Genomic DNA, 20,516 nt, shown 5'->3' with positions numbered 1-20,516 from the left:
CGGATTCATTTACACTGATTAAGGAAATAAACACGTTATGATGTTATATCTTGTGATAAAATATGTGATTATGTGATTTACTCAAGTCAGGTGATAACAATAACATTAACTTAAGGTGGCAAGTTGTAGATCTGAAGACATGAAAAATACTGACATGAAATAAAGAGGATTTCAGCAGCTCTGATGATATTGGTGAACTTCAAACTATAAACAATCATTAAACAGCCATTCAGAATCAGTAGCAGATCAGATTGTTTTATACTGAGTGTTTACATGATTAACTAATTACTATATATATATATATATATATATATATATATATATATATATATATATATATATATATATATAAAAAATACTAATGAAGTATACATATATGTATACATAGACACTAGAAAATCTCAACCGGTTAGAAAATTAGGACTAGAAATGATACACTGAATGTTTTCTGCATCAAACTTCACATATCTGCCGCAGAAGATTCGCATTATTCCCCTTGACAGATCATACTGTGTGATATAACAAACACAAACACTCATATTTGAGTCATATCTTCCTCTCAGAGCTCCTCTCTGCCTGCTGTATTGTTTTGGTCAGCAGACACACAGATAGAGGTGAACTTAATGCAGAAACTAGTCGCAGATTGTCGCTTTAATAAACTGTAAAGTGTGTTTTATTGTTGTGTAAACACGAGAAAAAGCGTCAAAGACTCACCTCAGCTCTGAAGACTCGACGCTGAATGAACGCGTCGGTGATGACGTCATCCCAACGCGGCGGGAACAACGGCGGATCATCAAAAACTCGCTAAATTTAATCACAAAAAATAGATAATAAAAACGCGCCGAATTAAAATACCGCGGACAGACCAAAACATTTGCTAATGTAGACAAAGAGCCATCCTAATACATGTGAGGTGAAATACCATTTATTAGGCAGTAGGCACTTGAAACATTGTTAAAATGCTCTTCATGGCTGACACATAACTTGTCTAAAACTATATTTTCCTAAATTAATTACAACTCGATTTTTAACAAAGTAAAAATCTAAAAATAAAACAGCATAAAGCAAATAAAATATAATGAAATCACAACAAACATATATTGTGTATCATTGAATGTGTAAAGCTTTTAGTTTCTGAACAGGCACAAATTTTACATGTTGAAAAACCCTATAAAAAGTTAAACAACCTAACAAATGAACAATTACAGGCAATAAACATTTACGTGAAAAATGTAACATTATACAAAGAAAAGATTTGTATTGATGTTTTACCTAATTATATGAAACATGTCAGGAGGCAAACTGATGGAGGCCTACAATAATAAAAGCTTCAGATAATGTTGCTTGGTGAGAAACTCCATCTATAAGCTGATCTGAATCCTACAATGAAATTGCTATCAAAACTGTGGATGATGTTCAAAACTGCGGCTGGTTAAGCATTTTACACACAAACTAATTGTGTTTGCGTGTCTGAGTAGACTAAACAAATGGCCAAAAACGCTACGGTTTCTCTTTAGTCTGAATCCTTTCCTGCAGTTTCAGTTCTTGAGCTTCGATAAAAGTGTTTACACACTTAATGCACAGACAAAGATTTTCAGAGACCTACTTTTTTTAAATCATGAAAGTCTTTGTTTGTTAATGTTAAGTGGTGCAAAATGGTTGTACACAGTGAAACATCACACTTAATGTTTAAGTACTGGCATAAAAATGTTGTTTTACAGAGTTGTTTACTGTTCAAATTTGAGTAAAACATATTGGTGTCACTGACTAGGCCTACATGAGTGTGAATAATGCGATCATTTCCATTAATCAGGACTTCATCGTATTATGATATTTGTCAAGAGTAATGATCTTCAGTAGCATTTACATGAAAAATCTATTATATAATATATATATATATATATATATATATATATATATATATATATATATATATATATATATATATATATATATATATATATATATATATATATATAAATCCCCAATAAAACACTTTCTACAAGACTGGGTGATTGATTCAGAGACTTGATAAGAGGTTTGACTAGATTGCAATAGAGGCTGGAGATGTGAAACCAAGTGGCCCGTGTTCTCAAACTCCATTGTTGACATAAGGAGCTCTAAGGCCTCTGTTGCCTGACTCTGCAAACCCAGTGGTGGACACCAAAATGTAGGTGATGTTGTTGAGGTCAAGAAGGAGTCCTACCAGGCCTGGTTGGCGTGTGGGACTTTTGATGCGCCTAATGAGTACCCACTGGCCAGGCATGTTCCTTCCTGGATGGTCACGAAATCAAAAGAGGACAGTTCGGGAGACCACGGAAGACCGGGAAGACGACCATTGTGCAGCCCTCAAAGAAATTTGGCAAACTGTCAGAAACTTCAGGAAGAAAAAGCAGTGCTTCACCAACACTGTTTATAGTGGATGTAGGGAGCTGTTGAACTCAAATGGGTTCAACGAAGGTGCTTAGGTTTGTTGGAGTTAGTCCATCCAATCTACCTGTGCTTTTTGGACATAAAAAAGGCATTTGACCATGTCTCTTGAGGCACTCTCAGTAATTCTGCTGTGGAAGTATGGGGTACAAGACACTCTGTTAAAGGCTGTTTTGTGTCTGTATGACCACAGGAGTTTGGTTCTCATATTGGACTGGTTGGTTGGAGGACAGTGCAGGTAGAGTTCAAGTATCTTGAGGTTTTGTTTATGAGTGAAGGAGGGATAAAATGTGAGTTTGACAGACAAATCAGTGCAGCAGTAGTTATGGTAAAGAAAGAAAGCGCTGAGCAGAAAGCCAAAGCCTGTGATTTACCAGTAAATTTACATTCCTACTCTCAAACCTTAGGGTCATGACCAAATGGACATCTTGATAATAAGACCAAAGACCTTTTGTTCATGACCCAAATGGGATGAGGGTAGTAATGTAGCTTGACCTGTAAATCAAGAGCTTCATCTTTCAGCTTAGCTCCTTCTTTACCACAACAGACCATACATAGATTGCATTACTGCTGCCACTACACCAATCTGTCTGTCAAACTTCCTTTCCATCCTTCCCTGACTTGGTAACAAAACCCCAAGATAATTGAACTCTACCTGGGACATAGACTTTCCACCAACCAGAAGAAAGCCAGAGCCCAATTTGGGAAGCGAACTCCTGCTGTGGTCACAAAGACCTGGCAGCCCTTAACAGAGTGTCTTGTACCCTATACTTCCACAGCTGAATTCCACAGGTCAAATGCCTTCTTCATGTCCACAAAGCACATGTGGACTGCACGGGTGAACTCCCACGAGCCAAAAAGAAAAGATCTTAGTAACAAGACCAAAGACCTTTTGGGCAAGATTGAAAGGACAAGATCTTGCATACAAGTGGCAGATATGAGCTTCATTTCCAGGGTGGCAGGGAGCACTCTTAGGGAAAGGAGATCTGTCATCCAAGAGGAGCTCAGAGTAGAGTTATTGCTCTTTTACATCAAGAAGGGCTAGCTGTGGTGGCTTGGAAATCGGTTTCAAATGACTCCTGGACACCTACCAAGGGAGCTGTTCTGGACTTGTCCCACCGGGAAGAGGTCCCAGAGAAAATCCAGGGCATGCTGGAAGGGACTATGTCCTTCTGCTTGCCTGGGAGCACATTGAAATCCACCCAGAATAGCTGGAGAAAGTGTCTGTAGAGAGAAAGCTTTGGGGTTCCATGCTGAGACTGCTGCATCTATGAAATTAAAGACTAATTGATTGCTTATCTGGATCTCCAGGCTATACAGTTTAAGTTAAATAAGATAAGGTAAATGTCATTGATGTTCACTCTTTCCTAACAAGGAACTTGAATGCGGCTCCTCTTTTATGTGAGCCAGACAATGCTTCCTCAGATCTGAAAGCCTCAAAAATGTTTTGCCGCATTGATCACATTTATGTGGTTTCTCTCCAGTGTGGCGCAGCATGTGTAAATAAAGGGAAAATGAAGCTCTGAAACTCGTCCCACACTCAGTACATGTGTATGGTTTCTCTCCAGTGTGAATACTCTCATGTGTTTTCAGATGTCCTCTATGTCTGAATGTTTTGTCGCAGTGTGAACACTTGAAAGGTTTCTCTCCAGTGTGGATCTTCATGTGTTGTTTCAGGTCTGGAGCTCTCATAAAACTCTTCTCACACTCAAAGCACACAAACGCTCTCACATCAGTGTGGATCTGCTGATGAGAATTTAAATCTCGAGAACGTTTAAAGCTCATTTTACACACAGGACATGAATAAGGCTTGTCATTTGTATGAACTTTAAGATGGTCTGTCAGATGAGAAGCTTTCAAAAATGTTTTACCGCATTGATCACATTTGTGTGTTTTCTCTCCAGTGTGGATCAGCTGGTGTTTAAGGTTTGATGATTGCTTACAACTCTTCCCACACAAATTATGTGTGAATGCTTTGTCAGTGTGAATCCACATTTGATGTACTTTTAAATTTGACTGATATGTAAAACTCTTTCCACACTCAGAACATGAATAAGGCTTCTTATTTGTATGAACTCTAAGATGGTCCAACATATCTGAAGCCTTCAAAAATGTTTTGCCGCATTGATCACATGTGTGTGTTTTCTCTCCAGTGTGGATCATTTCATGTGCTTTCATGTGTCTTAACTGGCTGAATCTCTTGTCACAGTGTGAACACTTGTAAGGGTTCTTTACCATGTGGATTAGCATGTGTTTATTAAGGTTTGTTGATTGTTTAAAACTCATCCCACACTCAGTGCATGTGAATGGTTTCTCTCCAGTGTGGACCATATGGTGTCGTTTCAAGTCTCCAGTTTTGGTAAAACTCTTCCCACAGTCAATGCACACATGCTCTCTCACACCAGTGTGGAACTTCTGATGTATATTTAAAATTGACCACTGAGAAAAACTCTTTCCACACTCAGAACACGAATAAGGCTTCTCCTTTGTATGAACTCTAAGATGTCTTGTCAGATCTGTAGGCCAGGAAAATAATTTGCCGCACTGATCACACTTGTGTGGTTTCTCTCCAGTGTGGATCATTTCATGTCTTTTCAAGTGTCCTGAACGTTTGAATCTCTTTTCGCAGTGTGAACACTTGTAAGGTTTCTCTCCAGTGTGGATCCTCATGTGAACCTTGAGGACATATTTCTGGCTGAAACTCTTTCCACACTGAGAGCAGGTCAAATCTTTTCCTTTGTTTTCCTTTCTTTTCTTTTTTCTGCTCTGTATAATATTGCGTTTGTCCTTTGTCTGAGTTTTTTCTTCACTTTTGACATGATGTTTCTCCTCGTCTTCACTAAGAGCCTCGCTCTCCTCCTTCAACATCACATCTAAAAATGAAGTAAATAAGTTAAATTGTAACTTTTTGATGGAGCTGACAGAGCACTAAGCAATTTTTTAAATTACATTATCACTTCAGTGCTCTTAATGACATTTACACACTCAAAAAAATAAAACAGATTTGGCCCCTTCATAGATGTGACATTTTTATATTTAAGATGCAGAAGCTAATTGTCTTTAGAAACAATGTAGGTTATGCTGGTTGAAAGTCTCCATAGAAGTAGTCCAAATATATATATATTCCATGGAAGGTGTGGGACCAGGAAACTTTGTTCAATCAAAACGTTACAATAGGCCGGTGGTAGGGAACCTACGGCTTGCGAGCTACATGTGGCTCTTTGACCAAAAATGTGGCTCTCAAGCTGTCTCCCTTCAATGATATTTTACAGTTTAAAAAATTACAACCTTCTCTAGAAATCGTCACTAGAAATAGATTCCCATTGAAAATACAATTACAATTCCATTTTTATTGTATTTATTTAAAGCAAAATGAATAAGAACTCAGTTTGCAATACAAGAATGTTTTGAACAATCCGCATTAGGCTTGGGCGGTATCCAAATTTTGATTCCGTCAAACCTCCTCCCTATTTCACCTTGGTATCTGATATTACCGTGCATAATAAAAAAAAATATGATGTAAGCCTCAGACAGCATCACCAAACTGTTGGCTTGTGCCTAAACCATTCAGAAACTGAATACCGTATATGCGACCTTAGGTTCGCGGTCACCTGTTTGTCTTGTTTGTATTAGAGATCTGCACGGCATGATCGCTTTGTCGAAACCCGAAGTACTGCTAAACTGCAGAGGTTGTGTTCTTTTTCAAGACCAGGTCACATGGTGCACGACTTGCCATCTTACCTCACCTCTATCTCTCCTCCACACTGTCCCGTGCTGACAATCACGCATACGCATTTTTAGGCATTAAATAAATTATAGTTAATACCTGTCTCCTATTTAAGTGCATTGTTTTTTTTATGATGGTATAACAGTATTGAAACAGACACCGCTGCTATTTTTAGATCCCGCAGTATACCATATTACCACCCAAGCCTAATGCGCATGTACGACTATGGTTCTATGGTAATCTTGCACACGTAAATTCAAACAACATTCATGAGTAGTGATAGCGAAATGCCCAATGGCTTTTAAAAAAAAATGCATTTGCCAAAAAAAAATCAGAAATGGAGCTGAAAAAAGGTTTCCGACCCCTGCAATAGGCTGTCCTACCTCCTGTCAAAATCTGCCAACTTTCATAAATTGTTAAACATCAACCAATCTATCTTTTTAGGGTTTAGCAATGTAATTACCATCTGGACTATATGTATGTGATGTATTGTAGTGATGTCATGCATTCAGTAGGTGTTGAAAAGGTTTAGGGATTTAATAGTAGTTTATGATTGATCGACTGCTATACCTTAGTCCCGCCCCCAGAGACTGACGCAACTTGCATTTTCGCTTTAGTGCTACGGAGGACTCGTGAGAGGGCTCGTGAGAGGCATTCGAGTCGCCAGATGTATCACGGCCAAGCTTATGAGTGTGCGTAACTTTTAAAGTAGGTTTATTTCCAAATTCCAACATAAATGTTGATGAACCTGCCATGCTTGCATTGTTATTTAGAGTTTGCACTCGCCGGTTGGACGTGTCATATGTCACACTGCATGTGCATTGAGCTAATGCTAGCAAAGGAATGTTTATCATTTGTGCACGAGGCGCCGACGCACGTTGTATTAACGAGTTGTTGATAACTAAGTATCAAATATGTTTGAGTGTTATACCATATATACAGTATCTGCATTGTGTAGTGCTATTTAAATGATGTCAGTGAAATTTGCAGCTATTGTGGTGTGAAGCCACATGCTTTATTGGGTGCAGTAATTATGTAAACATTTATTTAGCAACATATTCTGTTCTGATATTTCATCTGTAATTTGATGTTTATTTATCATGTCACTGTAAACTGATTATTTATGTGTTTATTGTAGAAACCACACACACACACACACATATGTGCATATTCAAATTAACCAATTAAATACCTCTGACTGGACTCCTGGATTATGTGCATTCTTACCGATGCCCTGTAATGATCCCAATTAAGTCTGAACTAGTGAATACAGTTCAAACCCTATCAAACAGCAGGTGTGGCTTTGGATGGTGATTTGCAGGGTGGGACATCAGGCTTGCATTACTATCAGGCTAACGCTAGCCTTTACCAAGACCTCCAATTGCAACTTCAAGTGAACAATTTAAATACCTATTTTGAAGTAGACCTTTATTTAACTAGTCTGACCTAAAATTTACCTGTAGTGTAGTCAATTAGACTTATTTTCATTTGGTCAATTCCACAAATATGGTTATCGAGACCAAAGAGAGGTGTAAAAATTATAACGTTAATATGGAAAAAAAGTACTATAATTGATAAAGTGTTTAAATATTAACAACCTCACTGTTCTTCAGCCTCATTATTGAAGAGTACTGAATAAACACAAACCTATTAGTTCTTCAGTCTCTTCCTGTTTAATTCTGCAGGGTTCTGGATCACTCATCTTCTCACTGTCCTTCAATAAACTCTGTCTTTGTCTTTCACTGATGACGGCAGAGCTTCAGAAGAAGAAACAGAGAAATCTGATTCATTTACACTGATTAAGGAAATAAGACATATTATGATTTTGAATCTTGTAGGAGATACAATATGTGATTATGTAATTTGCTCAAGTCAGCTGATACCAATAAAATTAACATAATGTGGCAGTTTGTAGATCTAAAGACATCAGTATAATAAATGAGGCAAAAAAAAAGAAACTGTTGACATGAAATAAAGAGGATTTCAGCAGCTCTGATAATATTGATGAGCCTCAGACTGAAAACACTCATTAAACAGCCATTCAGGATCACCAGCAGCAGATCAGCTCATTTCATACTGAGTGTTTGCAGAATAAACTAATTACTATTTTATAAATAAAACAAACAGCTCCACAAACTATTAATTTTATGTTCATTTTCAGCATCAAACTAAATATGTATTATTTCCCTTCAACCATATTTCGCGGTATAATAAACAGTAACGTGGAAAAACTCAAACACCAACACAAATAAGTTACTGAGCTCATGTTTTCCTCTCAGAGCTCCTCTCTTCCTGCTGTATTGTTTTGGTCAGCAGACACACAGATAGAGGTGAACTCAATGCAGAAACTAGTCGCAGATTGTCGCTTTAATAAACTGTAAAGTGTGTTTTATTGTTGTGTAAACACGAGAAAAAGCGTCAACGACTCACCTCAGCTCTGAAGACTCGCGCTGAATGAACGCGTCAGTTCTGACGTCATCACGGAAAGGCGGGAAGAACGGCGCATTTGTATTTTTTTTTTTTTGGAGATCTGATTACAACAAAACAACAACACTTTACAAATTACGCATCAACTGTGGATATATATATATATATATATATATATATATATATATATATATATATATATATAAATAATAAAGCAATATAAAAGAAACTAAAACAATCTATATAGTAACAGAAATTAGTAAAAACCGTTTTTAAAGAAATGATACACCTGATGTTATTATATTATATCTTATATTGGAGACATGTTTAAAACCTAATCGAGATTGTAATCTAGAAAAAAAATGATTGATTATGTAAGATGTTATTAGTGAACGTTACTCACTAATTACAATTTTATTGGATAAAATATTGCTTTTAGAGAACTGGGAGTAAGAAACGAGCAAGAAATATCACTGTAGAGATTTATTATTTAGTTGAATGTGAAATTAGATGAAAGTAGAATAGCACTTTTTTCTAAAACAAATGTACGAATGGAGGACAATAAAGTTATTTATGGGGATTTTAATACTCTGGAGGGGCATGAAAACAGAAATGGAGAAATAATTAAAGACCTATTGGAGGAAAAAGATGTTGAAAGACAATGAACAGTAGCAATGAAAATCACTAAATTAAGTTAGTTACACTTAAAATAAAAGAAATCTGATTAATGAAGAGTTTTGGTGACTCTTAAACTGATTATTTTAAGCAGAACTCAACCTGAAGGAGTTATGAATGAATTAAGTCTAATGCTTTAGATACCTTTATTTAATCTAATTTTAGTCTGTGCTTTCAGTATCACATTATTAAACATTGCTGAGTAAATCAGAGCATCAGACCATCTGTATAACCAATAAAGTCACGTAACTGCAAATACTTTCATAAAAATATTTTTATTTGCTATTTGTACAATTAAAAAAGGTCAACAATGCTGAAAGTTGCACGTAAACCATCTATATATACATTTATATACAGTGCTCAGCATAGTTGAGTATGAGCCATTTTGAAAATGAATATTTTTCTCCATTTCTCAGTGAATGTAGGCATTTAAACAAAACAGATTTATTAAACTGATTTATTTATTAAAATAATATTTTAATCACCTAACATATTTAGAAATCAAACGATAATACAATTAAATTCAAGCAAAATATTGCAAAAACTAATTACAACCTACAAAATTTCAGAGAAATTTTTGTATAATTTTTTTTTTTTTTTTGCTTCTCTTGATTTTTCCTCTTTTTAAAAATTTGTATTTAATATTTTTCTATAACATATAAAATTGGGTGTAGTAGTTTGCGGACAGTTATCGTAAGTTATTTTGTTAGAAAAGCTCAAGATTTGGCTTCAGTACTGACTAATCTAATGTATATGCACAAATATAATATCAATAATATTATATTTGCTGAGTACTGTATATATATATATATATATATATATATATATATATATATATATATATATATATATATATATATCTATATATATATATATATATATATATATATATATATACATATATATATATATATATATATATATATATATATATATATATATATATATATATATATATATATATATCAGTTTTCACAGTAGAATAATTATATGGGCGGGACAAATACACCAACCAATGACTGAACAGCAGAAATGGAGAGGTTAACGTTACTGTTTGACATCTTTTTATATTCACTAATTGCCATTATCATTATATTCACTACTGTCATGATCTAATAGCAAATCGTCTCAGGTGGAACAATTTTGTGCTACTTAAGCACCCCCAACTGGACATCTTTAGAAAAGTGCCTGACATTTTAAAGCTGGATAAAAACACTTTGGTGAAGATCTTTTAGGCTTAAAGTGTTTATTCTTTGCGATTATGCAACAGTGGAGTCACAGCAGTGAATATTGCACTGCATTGCAGGAGATGTGATTATTCAGATGTAAATTAAAAGGCAGTGTTAGCGCTGCAGGATTAATCAAAGGCGAACTTCATGTGCATTTTGGCAGGATAATTGGCTCTGTAAACCTCCAGCGGCTGTTTTCAGATTGAGCAGTTTACTGCAGACCCATAGTTCACTGACAAGCTACGCAAAACGATTGTGAGCGATTTATTCGATGTGATTCTGGAATCTGGAATCGATTTAACAGCTGTTTGCGTTCATTCTCAGTGATCTACGGCTGTGGTCTTTAACCCCCAGTCCAAATCGCATCAGGCCACACAAGGTTGATGCTGTGTGTTTGTCTGAATAACACCATTGAGATGGACCGGGTTTCAGGCAGCCACTGCGATTGGATACTATACCAAAGTTGGCGACCTGAGGGTGTTACAGACTGTACCAAAAAGCTGGGGACAGGAGGTGGGGTGAAATTATGGGAGTTTTCCAGGAGAAATAACAAAACGGGAGGGTGGTGGGAGATGAGTCTGAAATATGGGAGACTCCAGGGAAGATTCACCCAGTTAAATAAATGCTGCGAGCGCACCGCGAGTCATGTGACAAGAACTGACCGATCAGCTTCATACTTTGTATGGAATATACACATTTCGGTAAGATTAATTATCTCAGACAAACACAAAACACTGCTGTGTTTTTGAATTTTCTCCATGAATAAAACTTGTATCACAGTGAAAGCAATGTTTTGTCAGCTTGTCATACTTCCTCAGCAGATTTTCACAGAATGCAACAAGGGACATGGTCAAATGCCTTCTTCATGTCCACAGAAGCACATGGCAAACTCCCATCAACCTAAAGGACAAGACCTTAGAAACAAGTCTGAAGACCGTATAGGCGTGACTGAAAGGACAAGTGGCTGAATTGAGCTTCATTTGCAGGGTGACAGACAGCACTCTTAGATAAAGGGTGAGGAGTTCTGTCCCCCAGGAGGAGCCCAGAGTAGAGCCGTTGCTCTTTTACATCAAGAAGAGCTAGCTGAGGTGGTTTGGGCATCCGTTTCGAATGATTCCTGGACGCCTATCTAAGGAGCTGTTCTGGACTTGTGAGTCCTCTCATGTGTTTTCAGATGTCCTCTATGTCTGAACGTTTTGTTGCAGTGTGAACACTTGAACGGTTTCTCTCCAGTGTGGATCATCATGTGTTGTTTCAGGTCTGGAGCTCTCATGAAACTCTTCTTACACTGAGTACATGTGTACGGTTTCTCTCCAGTGTGAACGCTCTCATGTGTTTTCAGGTTTCCTGATTGACTGAACGTCTTGTCGCAGTGTAAACACTTGTACGGTTTCTCTCCAGTGTGGATCATTTGGTGCCGTTTTAAGTCTGGAGCTCTAATAAAGCTCTTCTCGCACTCAAAGCAGACAAACTCTCTCACACCAGTGTGGATCTTCTTATGAGAGTTTAATTCTTGTAAACGTTTAAAACTCATTCCACACACAGAACAGGAATAAGGCTTCTCCTTTGTATGAACTCTAAGATGGTCCGTCAGATAAGAAGCTCTTAAAAATGTTTTGCTGCACTGATCACATTTGTGTGTTTTCTCTCCAGTGTGGATCCTCTGTTGATGTACTTTTAAGTGTGACGTCTGTGTAAAACTCTTTCCACACTCAGAGCATGAATAACGCTTCTTGTTTGTATGAACTCTAAGATGTCTCTTCAAACCTGTAGGCCAGGAAAATAATTTGCCGCATTGATCACACTTGTGTGGCTTCTCTCCTGTGTGGATCTTCTCATGCGATTTTAAGTGTCCTGAACGCTTGAATCTCTTGTCGCAGTGTGAACACTTGTACGGTTTCTCTCCAGTGTGGATCCTCATGTGAACCTTGAGGTCGTATTTCTGGCTGAAACTCTTTCCACACTGAGCGCAGGTCAAATCTTTCCTTTTTATTATAAAATTGTGTTCGTCCTCTGTGTGAGTATCGATTTCAGTTTTGACATGATGTTTCTCCTCATCTTCTCTCAGTTCTTCACTCTCCTCCTTCACCATCATATCTGAAAATTAAGAAAGTTATATTTTAAAAGGTAATTTTGGAGCGCTGAACTATATTTTACAGCCTACACCGCTCTGGGCTAGTCTTTACAAGCATTTTTACAAGCAGATGGAGCTCTAGGCCAAATGTGTTTATATATATTTTAATAATCCATGGAATATGTAGGAGCAGATGAGTATTGCTCAAAAGTAACATTAGGGATTAAGCTAGGATTTTGAGGCTATCCTGGCTGAATTTAGCCTTGACTCGATTGCATGAAAGCAGGTTAAATTAAGCTAAATTAAGTTACTATGGAGATTTATTATTTGCAGCTAGCCTGAGCTCCAGAGCATGCTAACAACCAGGCTAAGATTAATCCTAGTGATCTATATGTTAGTTTTGTTGTCTACCAGAAAATAAAGTGTTACAGTCACTCCATGCTCTTGGCTCTTTGCATACATTTTCCAATTATTAGAATTAAAAATAAGAATGTTTAATTGCATTAGCATGTTCATATTTCAGTTTCAGACTATATAGGAAATATAGATGAGAAATAAATTAGATTAATTTTTAAAGAAAAACTGCATTTAAACAAAACTGTTTTATTTAAATTATCAGACTCACAGACTCATCTTATTCAACATTATAAAGGCTAGAGTAGTTATACTGACTCAGTAAACATTTATTTTTATGCACTACACCCTGTGTTTGCTATGAAAGAGAAAAGCATCAAATTCTTGTCTTAATCATAACTCTAAACTGCCATATAACTGATTAGCGTGGTTTCACTTTCACTTTCACTTTCACTGCAGGGTGAGGCTCATGGCTGCCGTCACTGAAAAAAAAAACATACATGTAGGGCTGATGACAAAGCATTGGCAACGAATTTCATAATCGATTCGTTGCGTCGCGTGACGGGGACATTTGATTATATTAAAAAAAACACTTTAGTTGAGCACGGAGCGGAGTGAACACGGTCTCTCTTGCTGGTAAAGAGTTCGGCGCCTTATAAATAGGGATGAGGAGAAAGGGAGTTCAACAACGGGGTAAATCACTAAACGATCCTACTTTTGTTTCATTTTGAAGTGAGGACCGTATAGTCCCTGGTGTTGATGTTTTACTCTTTATCAAGCTTGACAAGCATGACAAGTTAGCGTTAGCTCGTTTACGCTTAGAGCGGCAACTGAAACATTCAAACTGAGTTTTGGTGCATTGTCTGGCGCTGAGCCAGAGAAAGACGTGTCATATTATCACATTCATGCAGCGTTTTAACCGCCTAATGCTTATTTTATGTTTTAGACATGTAAATACACACAAGTAAAACAATACATTTAGAGTTTGTAAAACACACAAGGAAGTCTTATAATTTGCCAATGTGTATTATTCATATCAGATACACGAAGTGAAAGTAAATAAAAAGTATCTAAGAGTAACTAATGAATTTATGTGTTGAATCCTGCGTGTTCAACTTTTATGAATAGGGAATCTTACGTTGTAGATCACGATTACACGTTTATGTGAATTGGAATATCGGGTAGCGGATGACATGATGAGCAAGCGTGTGAATATGTTGAATTAAAAATAATGTAAATGAATAAATAAAGGGATACTCTTCAGTACAGAGATATTGTGGCTGCGATTTTGGCACGTGATAAACACGACACGTCACCATTAAGGGAGAACATCCTAAAATAAGGGTGGCCTTATCTCCTGGTTCCAGATGGAATCTTTTAAACTCACCAGTGAAAGGGTTAATGACTTTAGTAAAGCAGCGGTGGTATAGTTACTTTGCATTGCAAGACTAAAGACACGTTTTTATCCATTCGCCTTTTTTTAATCATTCATTTTCCATCTGTTGTCATGTAGAGCTGCACTGCAAAAAAGCTTTTCTTTCTTAGTCATTTTGTCTCGTTTCCAAAATCTTAAATCAAGAACAGACAAGAAACATGGCATGAAAAAATTAAGTGATGCTTCAAACTTCTGTTTGAGATTATATCTTATTAAGGTTATTTTTCTGTCCCCATTGGCAAATAATTTACCTTCTTTTAAGCAAATAATCACTTATTTTGAGGTGGTTTTGTTTTTAGAAAACAAGATAATTTCTAATGCTATTTCATGTGTCTAGTGTGTATCTTGATTTAAGACTTTTTTCATATTTGGATTGAAAACAGGACAAAACTACTTCGTTTTTATTTTTTTATTATTATTTTAACAGCTCAGGGATGAGCTTTTTTGAATAAAGGGTTGGAAAAGAATGCTTTTCTTTTTATTAATTTATTTATTATTATTATATTTTATCCAAATTATTGATTATTCGAAGAAATGATCGACAGATTAATCGATTATTAAAATAATTCTATTTATTAAAATAGTTGCAGCCCCACATACATGCAAATCATATTTCCCACACAGCTCCCAAACGATCGCTCTGTGCAACAAGCTGAATGTTATTTACAACTTTATAATGCGCACGCCCTCTCAGTAGAAAACAAACAGACCTTGAAAATATAATTTGCTGAATCTTAGAAAAGCTGAATTAAGATTGTGTGCAGGGTCGAATCGAGGTCGCAAATTTTTTCGATTAAAGCTGCGATCACACTGGGCTTTTCCTCCCATAGACTTCCATTCATACGCACGCGAATGCGTCAGACAGGAAACGCAGGGTCATGCGTTAAGTTTCGCATGTCGCTACGGTGCAAAGTTCAAGCTTGGTGAACTCTGACCTGTGAAATCGCATCACTTGACTGCGTGAGACCAATCGAGGATCAAAACAGGACCTCTCTGGACAGAAATTTAAAACATGGAGCAATCACTCGCTTTTTTTAATGTCTAATCATCTTGTTTAATCCCGCCCCTTTTCACAGTGCCGTACGACAGAATTTCGCACACAAAGCCCAGTGTGACCGTAGCTTAATCGTGCAGCCCTAGTTCACAGTCATATTGGAGTAATATAAACACCGCCCACTGACATACAGCCACGTATAATCAAATCAACAAGACAGGACAAGTGCAAAGCAACGGGATTAAAAGATCTGTTGACTTCTCTGTGATCATCAAATGTGATCAAGAATTAGTTTCACAAGTTTAAAACGTGTTTAGAATTTAGCATGTTTGTAATGAATTACAGCGATTTTACCATCTTTACTTCATCACCACAGCCTCGTGTCAGTACAATTATAAAAGAAGATGCTTCAATCCCGGTTTGTGGACATTTAATCAGGTTTATTTTGTACATTAACATAACAGATATCCATACAGCAGTGGATATTAATTTACATGTAGTGTCATCAATTAGACATTTTCATTTGGTCAATTTTACAAATAAGTGATCGAGACTGAAGAGAGGTGTTAAATTATAATTTTACTGTTTAATGTTAGTTGATGCTCCAGCTGAGGAGTTAATTTAGGCGGGTCCCATACTCTAAACACAAAAACTGTTAAGATATTATATAAGATAATATGGAAAAAAGTACTATAATTAATGAAGTGTTTAAACATTAACAACTTTACTTTAAGCCTCATTATTGAAGAGTAATGAATAAACACAAACCTATTAGTTCTTCAGTCTCTTCCTGTTTAATTCTGCAGGGTTCTGGATCACTCATCTTCTCACTGTCCTTCAATAAACTCTGTCTTTGTCTTTCACTGATGGCGACAGAGCTTCAGGAGAAGAAACAGAGAAATCTGATTCATTTACACTGAATGAGGAAATAAAACATGTTATAATGTTGAATCTTGTAGGAGAAACAATATATGATTATATAATTTAAGTCAGATGACACCAATAAAATTTACTGAATGTGGCAATTTGAAGATCAGAAGACATCAGTATAATTAATGAGGTAACAAAAGAAGCTATTGATATGACATAAAGAGGATTTCAGCAGCTCTGATAATATTGATGAGCCTCAGACTATAAACATTCATTAAACAGCAGCAGATCAGCTCATTTCATACTGAGTGTTTGCAGAATGAACTAACGACTATTTTAAAAAGAAGACAGAGCACCACAAACTAATACTTTTCTGCATCAAATTAAATATTTATGCTGCAGTAGATTCCCATATTTCCCTTCACAGATCATATTTCGCGGAATAACAAACAGAAACGTGGAAAACTCAAACACACCAACACAAATAAGTTACTGAGCTCATATTTTCCTCTCAGAGCTCCTCTCTGCCTGCTGTATTGTTTTGGTCAGCAGACACACAGATAGAGGTGAACTCAATGCAGAAACTAGTCGCAGATTGTCGCTTTAATAAACTGTAAAGTGTGTTTTATTGTTGTGTAAACACAAGAAAAAACGTCAACGACTCACCTCAGCTCTGCAGACTCGACGCTGAATGAACGCGTCATTGCTGACGTCATCGCGGAGAGGCGGGAACAACGGCGGATTTGTTTTTTTTTTGTTTTTAAAGTAAATACAAATGTAAATGTAATGTAAAACAAAATTACGTTTTATAAATTATATATATATATATATATATATATATATATATATATATATATATATATATATATATATATATATATAATAATAAACAAAAACTATACCAAAAAATGATATAAGATTTATTCAATGTGATTCTGGAATGAACAGATTTAACAGCTTTGAACACGTGTGAAATACCACATTTAACCCTTGTGTGCTGTTGGGGTGTTTTCATCCACTCTGGGATGATTTTGAGTCTTAATTTGGGGCATAACTTTCACAGTGTTTCAGCAATTGGAATGATTTTTAAAGACGAATCTTATTTTGACAGATTTTTTTTGGAAAAAAAGCTGAAATTTTTCAAAAACTCAAGTATACACTAATTTACCACCCTTTCATTATGTTGGGGGCTGTTTTTGCCCAATTGACTTCAATTATAATGACATTTTTTTTAATCACAAAGGCCATGACAGTATATAATCATGTATTTTAGATTGTTGCTGATTTTCCCTGTTGGGAAGAAGTAAATTTGGTATTTTTTGCTGTTTATCATCAGCTGCAGCGCCAAAAAATGTGTAGTTTCTGGCTTTCACATGGAGTATAGTGTGAGAGAGATCTTCGCGCACTTATCTTCATACGTCTGAGAAAATAAGCAACTCAGCTCGGAGAACATAGTAAATATAATTTCTGCACTCTACAGAACTCCATATAAAAGCCAGAAAAGTCTTAACACAGGCCTATCTAAAGGATTGATGCTGCCAACTGCTGACCAACAGTAAAAATTACACATCTTACCTCTTTCCAATAGGGAAAACCACCGAGTTCTGTTTCAGTTTTCCTTTATTTCGTCATTTAAAACTTCACAGTAGATGTAATGCTAAACAAAATTATGTCACATCGACACCAGCAACAACATAAAAAAAACACTTTAAAACTCATGATGGTCATGACCAAAAGGACAAGCTCCTGATAACAAGGCTGACGTCCTTTTGGTCATGACCTCAAGGTCAATGTTGTGAGAGTAGGAATACCTGGGGAACGAGAGAAGTGTCTCGTACCCCATACGTCCTCAGCAGATTTTTACAGAATGCAACAAGGGACATGTTCAAATGTCTTCTTCGTGTCCACAGAAGCACATGGCAAACTCCCATCAACCTAAAGGACAAGACCTTAGAAACAGACCTTATGGGCATGACTGAAAGGACAAGTGGTTGAATTGAGTTTCATTTGCAGGGTGTTGGAGAGCACTCTCAGGGAAAGGGTGAGGAGTTCTGTCAACAAGAGGAGTGCAGAGTGGAGCCGCTGACCTTTTACATCAAGAAGAGCTAGCTGTGGTGGTTTGGGCATCTATTTTTAATGATTACTGGATGCCTACCTAGGGAGCTGTTCTGGACTTGTCCCATCGGGAAGAGGACACAGGGAAAATCCAGGATCCTGGTGGAGGGACTATGTCCCTCTGCTTGCCTGGGAACACCTTAAAATCCACCCAAAAGTGCTGGAGAAAGTGTCTGTAGAGAGAAAGGTTTGGGGTTCCCTGCTGAGACTGCTGCATCTATTAAATTAAGGACTAACTGATTGTTTATCTGGGTGTCCAGGCTATACAGTTTAAGTTAGCTCATCTCACCAGTCAACTTCGAGGCCTCAGGTAACTTGTTGGTTATTCTGTCATGTCACAATTAACATTTCCATAAGAGCACATCTTCACCATGTTTATGTTAAAAGCCAATGCTACTCTATTGCTACGTCTGTCAAAAAACATGGTGGACAGTGACGGGGGCACAGAGTTTCTGGTTATAGTTGACTGGATCACCTGTCAATCAAACTGCTGTGAAGTGTCAATTGAGAGTTAATGTAATATCATTCATTAACATACATTTAGCTGTGAAATCTGATGTTCGTGAATACAGTTGAGAGTTTCCAGGAAGGTAAATATCATTGATGTTAACAGGGAATAAGGCTCTGTCTTGTATGAGTCAGAAAATGTTTCCTCAGCTCGTAAGGCCTCAAAAATGATTTACAGCATTGATCACATTTATGTGGCCTTTTTCCAGTGTGGCGCAGCATGTGTGAAGTAAGAGATGATGAAACTCTGAAACTCTTCCCACACTCAGTACATATGTACGGTTTCTCTCCAGTGTGAATCCTCTGGTGTTGTTTCAGGTCAGTAGCTCTAATGAAAGTCTTCTCACACTCAAAGCAGACAAACTCTCTCACACCAGTGTGGATCTTCTGATGTTCGTTTAAATTTCGTAAACGTCTAAAACTCATTCCACACACAGGACATTCATAAGGTTTCTCTTGTGCATGAACTTCAAGATGGTCCGTCAGATGAGAAGCTCTGAAAAACGTTTTACCGCATTGATCACATTTGTGTGGTTTTTCTCCAGTGTGGCGCAGCATGTGCTTTTCAAGGTTTGATGACTGTTTAAAACTCATCCCACACAAAGTACATGTGAATGGTTTCTCTTCAGTGTGGACTATCTGGTGTCGTTTCAAATCTCCAGCTTTAATAAAACTCTTCCCACACTGAAAGCACACAAACTCTCTCACACCAGTGTGGATCTTCTGATGTGTTTTTAAATGTGACTGATGTATAAAACTCTTTCCACACTCAGAGCATGAATAAGGCTTCTCCTTTGTGTGAATTTTAAGATGGATCTTTAACTCTGAAGGTCTTGAAAATAATTTGCTGCATTGATCACATTTGTGCAGTTTCCTTCCAGTGTGGGTCTTCTCATGCGATTTCAGGTGTGCTGAACAATAGAATCTCTTGACGCAGTGTGAACACCTGTAAGGGTTCTCTCCAGTGTGGATCAACATGTGAGACTTCAGATCACATTTGCGGGTGAAACTCTTTCCACACTGAGTGCAGGTGAAATCTTTCCTTTTCATTATAAAATTGTGTTTGTACTCTGGGTGAGTTTCTTCTTCACTCTTGACATGATGTTTCTCCTCATCTTCACACAGTTCTTCACTCTCCTCCTTTACCATCACATCTAAAATAAAAGTAAAGAATACTTTATAAGGCACTTTTTTATACAGCAGATAGAGCGCTGAACTATATTTTTCTAGTTATCAGGACCGAAATAGGGTAGCATTGGAATAATGGAATACTAAAGAATAACCTGACTGTTGTCCAGCCTCACTATTGTAGAGTAATGAATAAACACAAACCTATTAGTTCTTCAGTCTCTTCCTGTTTAATTCTGCAGGGTTCTGGATCACTCATCTTCTCACTGTCCTTCAATAAACTCTGTCTTTGTCTTTCACTGATGGCGGCAGAGCTTCAGGAGAAGAAACAGAGAAATCTGACTCATTTACACTGAATGAGGAAATAAAACATGTTATAATGTTGAACCTTGTAGGAGATACAATATATGATTATATAATTTAAGTCAGATGACACCAATAACATTAACTGAATGTGGAAATTTGCAGATCAGAAGACATCAGTATAATAAATGAGGTAACAAAAGAAACTACTGACATGACATAAAGAGGATTTCAGCAGCTCTGATAAT

At 36.7% G+C, this 20,516-nt stretch overlaps 3 protein-coding genes across 3 annotated transcripts in view; all 3 read right to left on the bottom strand.

Annotated features, from left to right (window-relative positions):
- LOC130215600 (zinc finger protein OZF-like) overlaps nucleotides 1-20,516 on the bottom strand; it is a 110,730-nt gene that overhangs the window by 59,384 nt on the left and 30,830 nt on the right. The gene's annotated exons all lie outside the window — the stretch shown is intronic.
- On the bottom strand, nucleotides 1,989-7,913 carry LOC130215583 (gastrula zinc finger protein XlCGF57.1-like). Its single transcript, XM_056447426.1, has 2 exons — nucleotides 7,805-7,913; nucleotides 1,989-5,303 (listed from the first exon to the last, which is right to left on the bottom strand). Exons 1-2 carry the CDS (start codon nucleotides 7,857-7,859, stop codon nucleotides 3,778-3,780), a joined length of 1,581 nt encoding a protein of 526 aa, XP_056303401.1. The 5' UTR covers nucleotides 7,860-7,913; the 3' UTR covers nucleotides 1,989-3,777.
- LOC130215674 (gastrula zinc finger protein XlCGF8.2DB-like) lies at nucleotides 17,149-20,275 on the bottom strand. Its single transcript, XM_056447514.1, has 2 exons — nucleotides 20,170-20,275; nucleotides 17,149-19,991 (listed from the first exon to the last, which is right to left on the bottom strand). Exons 1-2 carry the CDS (start codon nucleotides 20,222-20,224, stop codon nucleotides 18,937-18,939), a joined length of 1,110 nt encoding a protein of 369 aa, XP_056303489.1. The 5' UTR covers nucleotides 20,225-20,275; the 3' UTR covers nucleotides 17,149-18,936.

Source organism: Danio aesculapii, chromosome 22, assembly GCF_903798145.1.
Source record: "Danio aesculapii chromosome 22, fDanAes4.1, whole genome shotgun sequence".
NCBI lineage: Eukaryota > Metazoa > Chordata > Actinopteri > Cypriniformes > Danionidae > Danio > Danio aesculapii.
The sequence above is the reverse complement of the archived record's forward strand: the minus strand, read 5'-3'. Positions and strand labels throughout refer to the sequence as shown.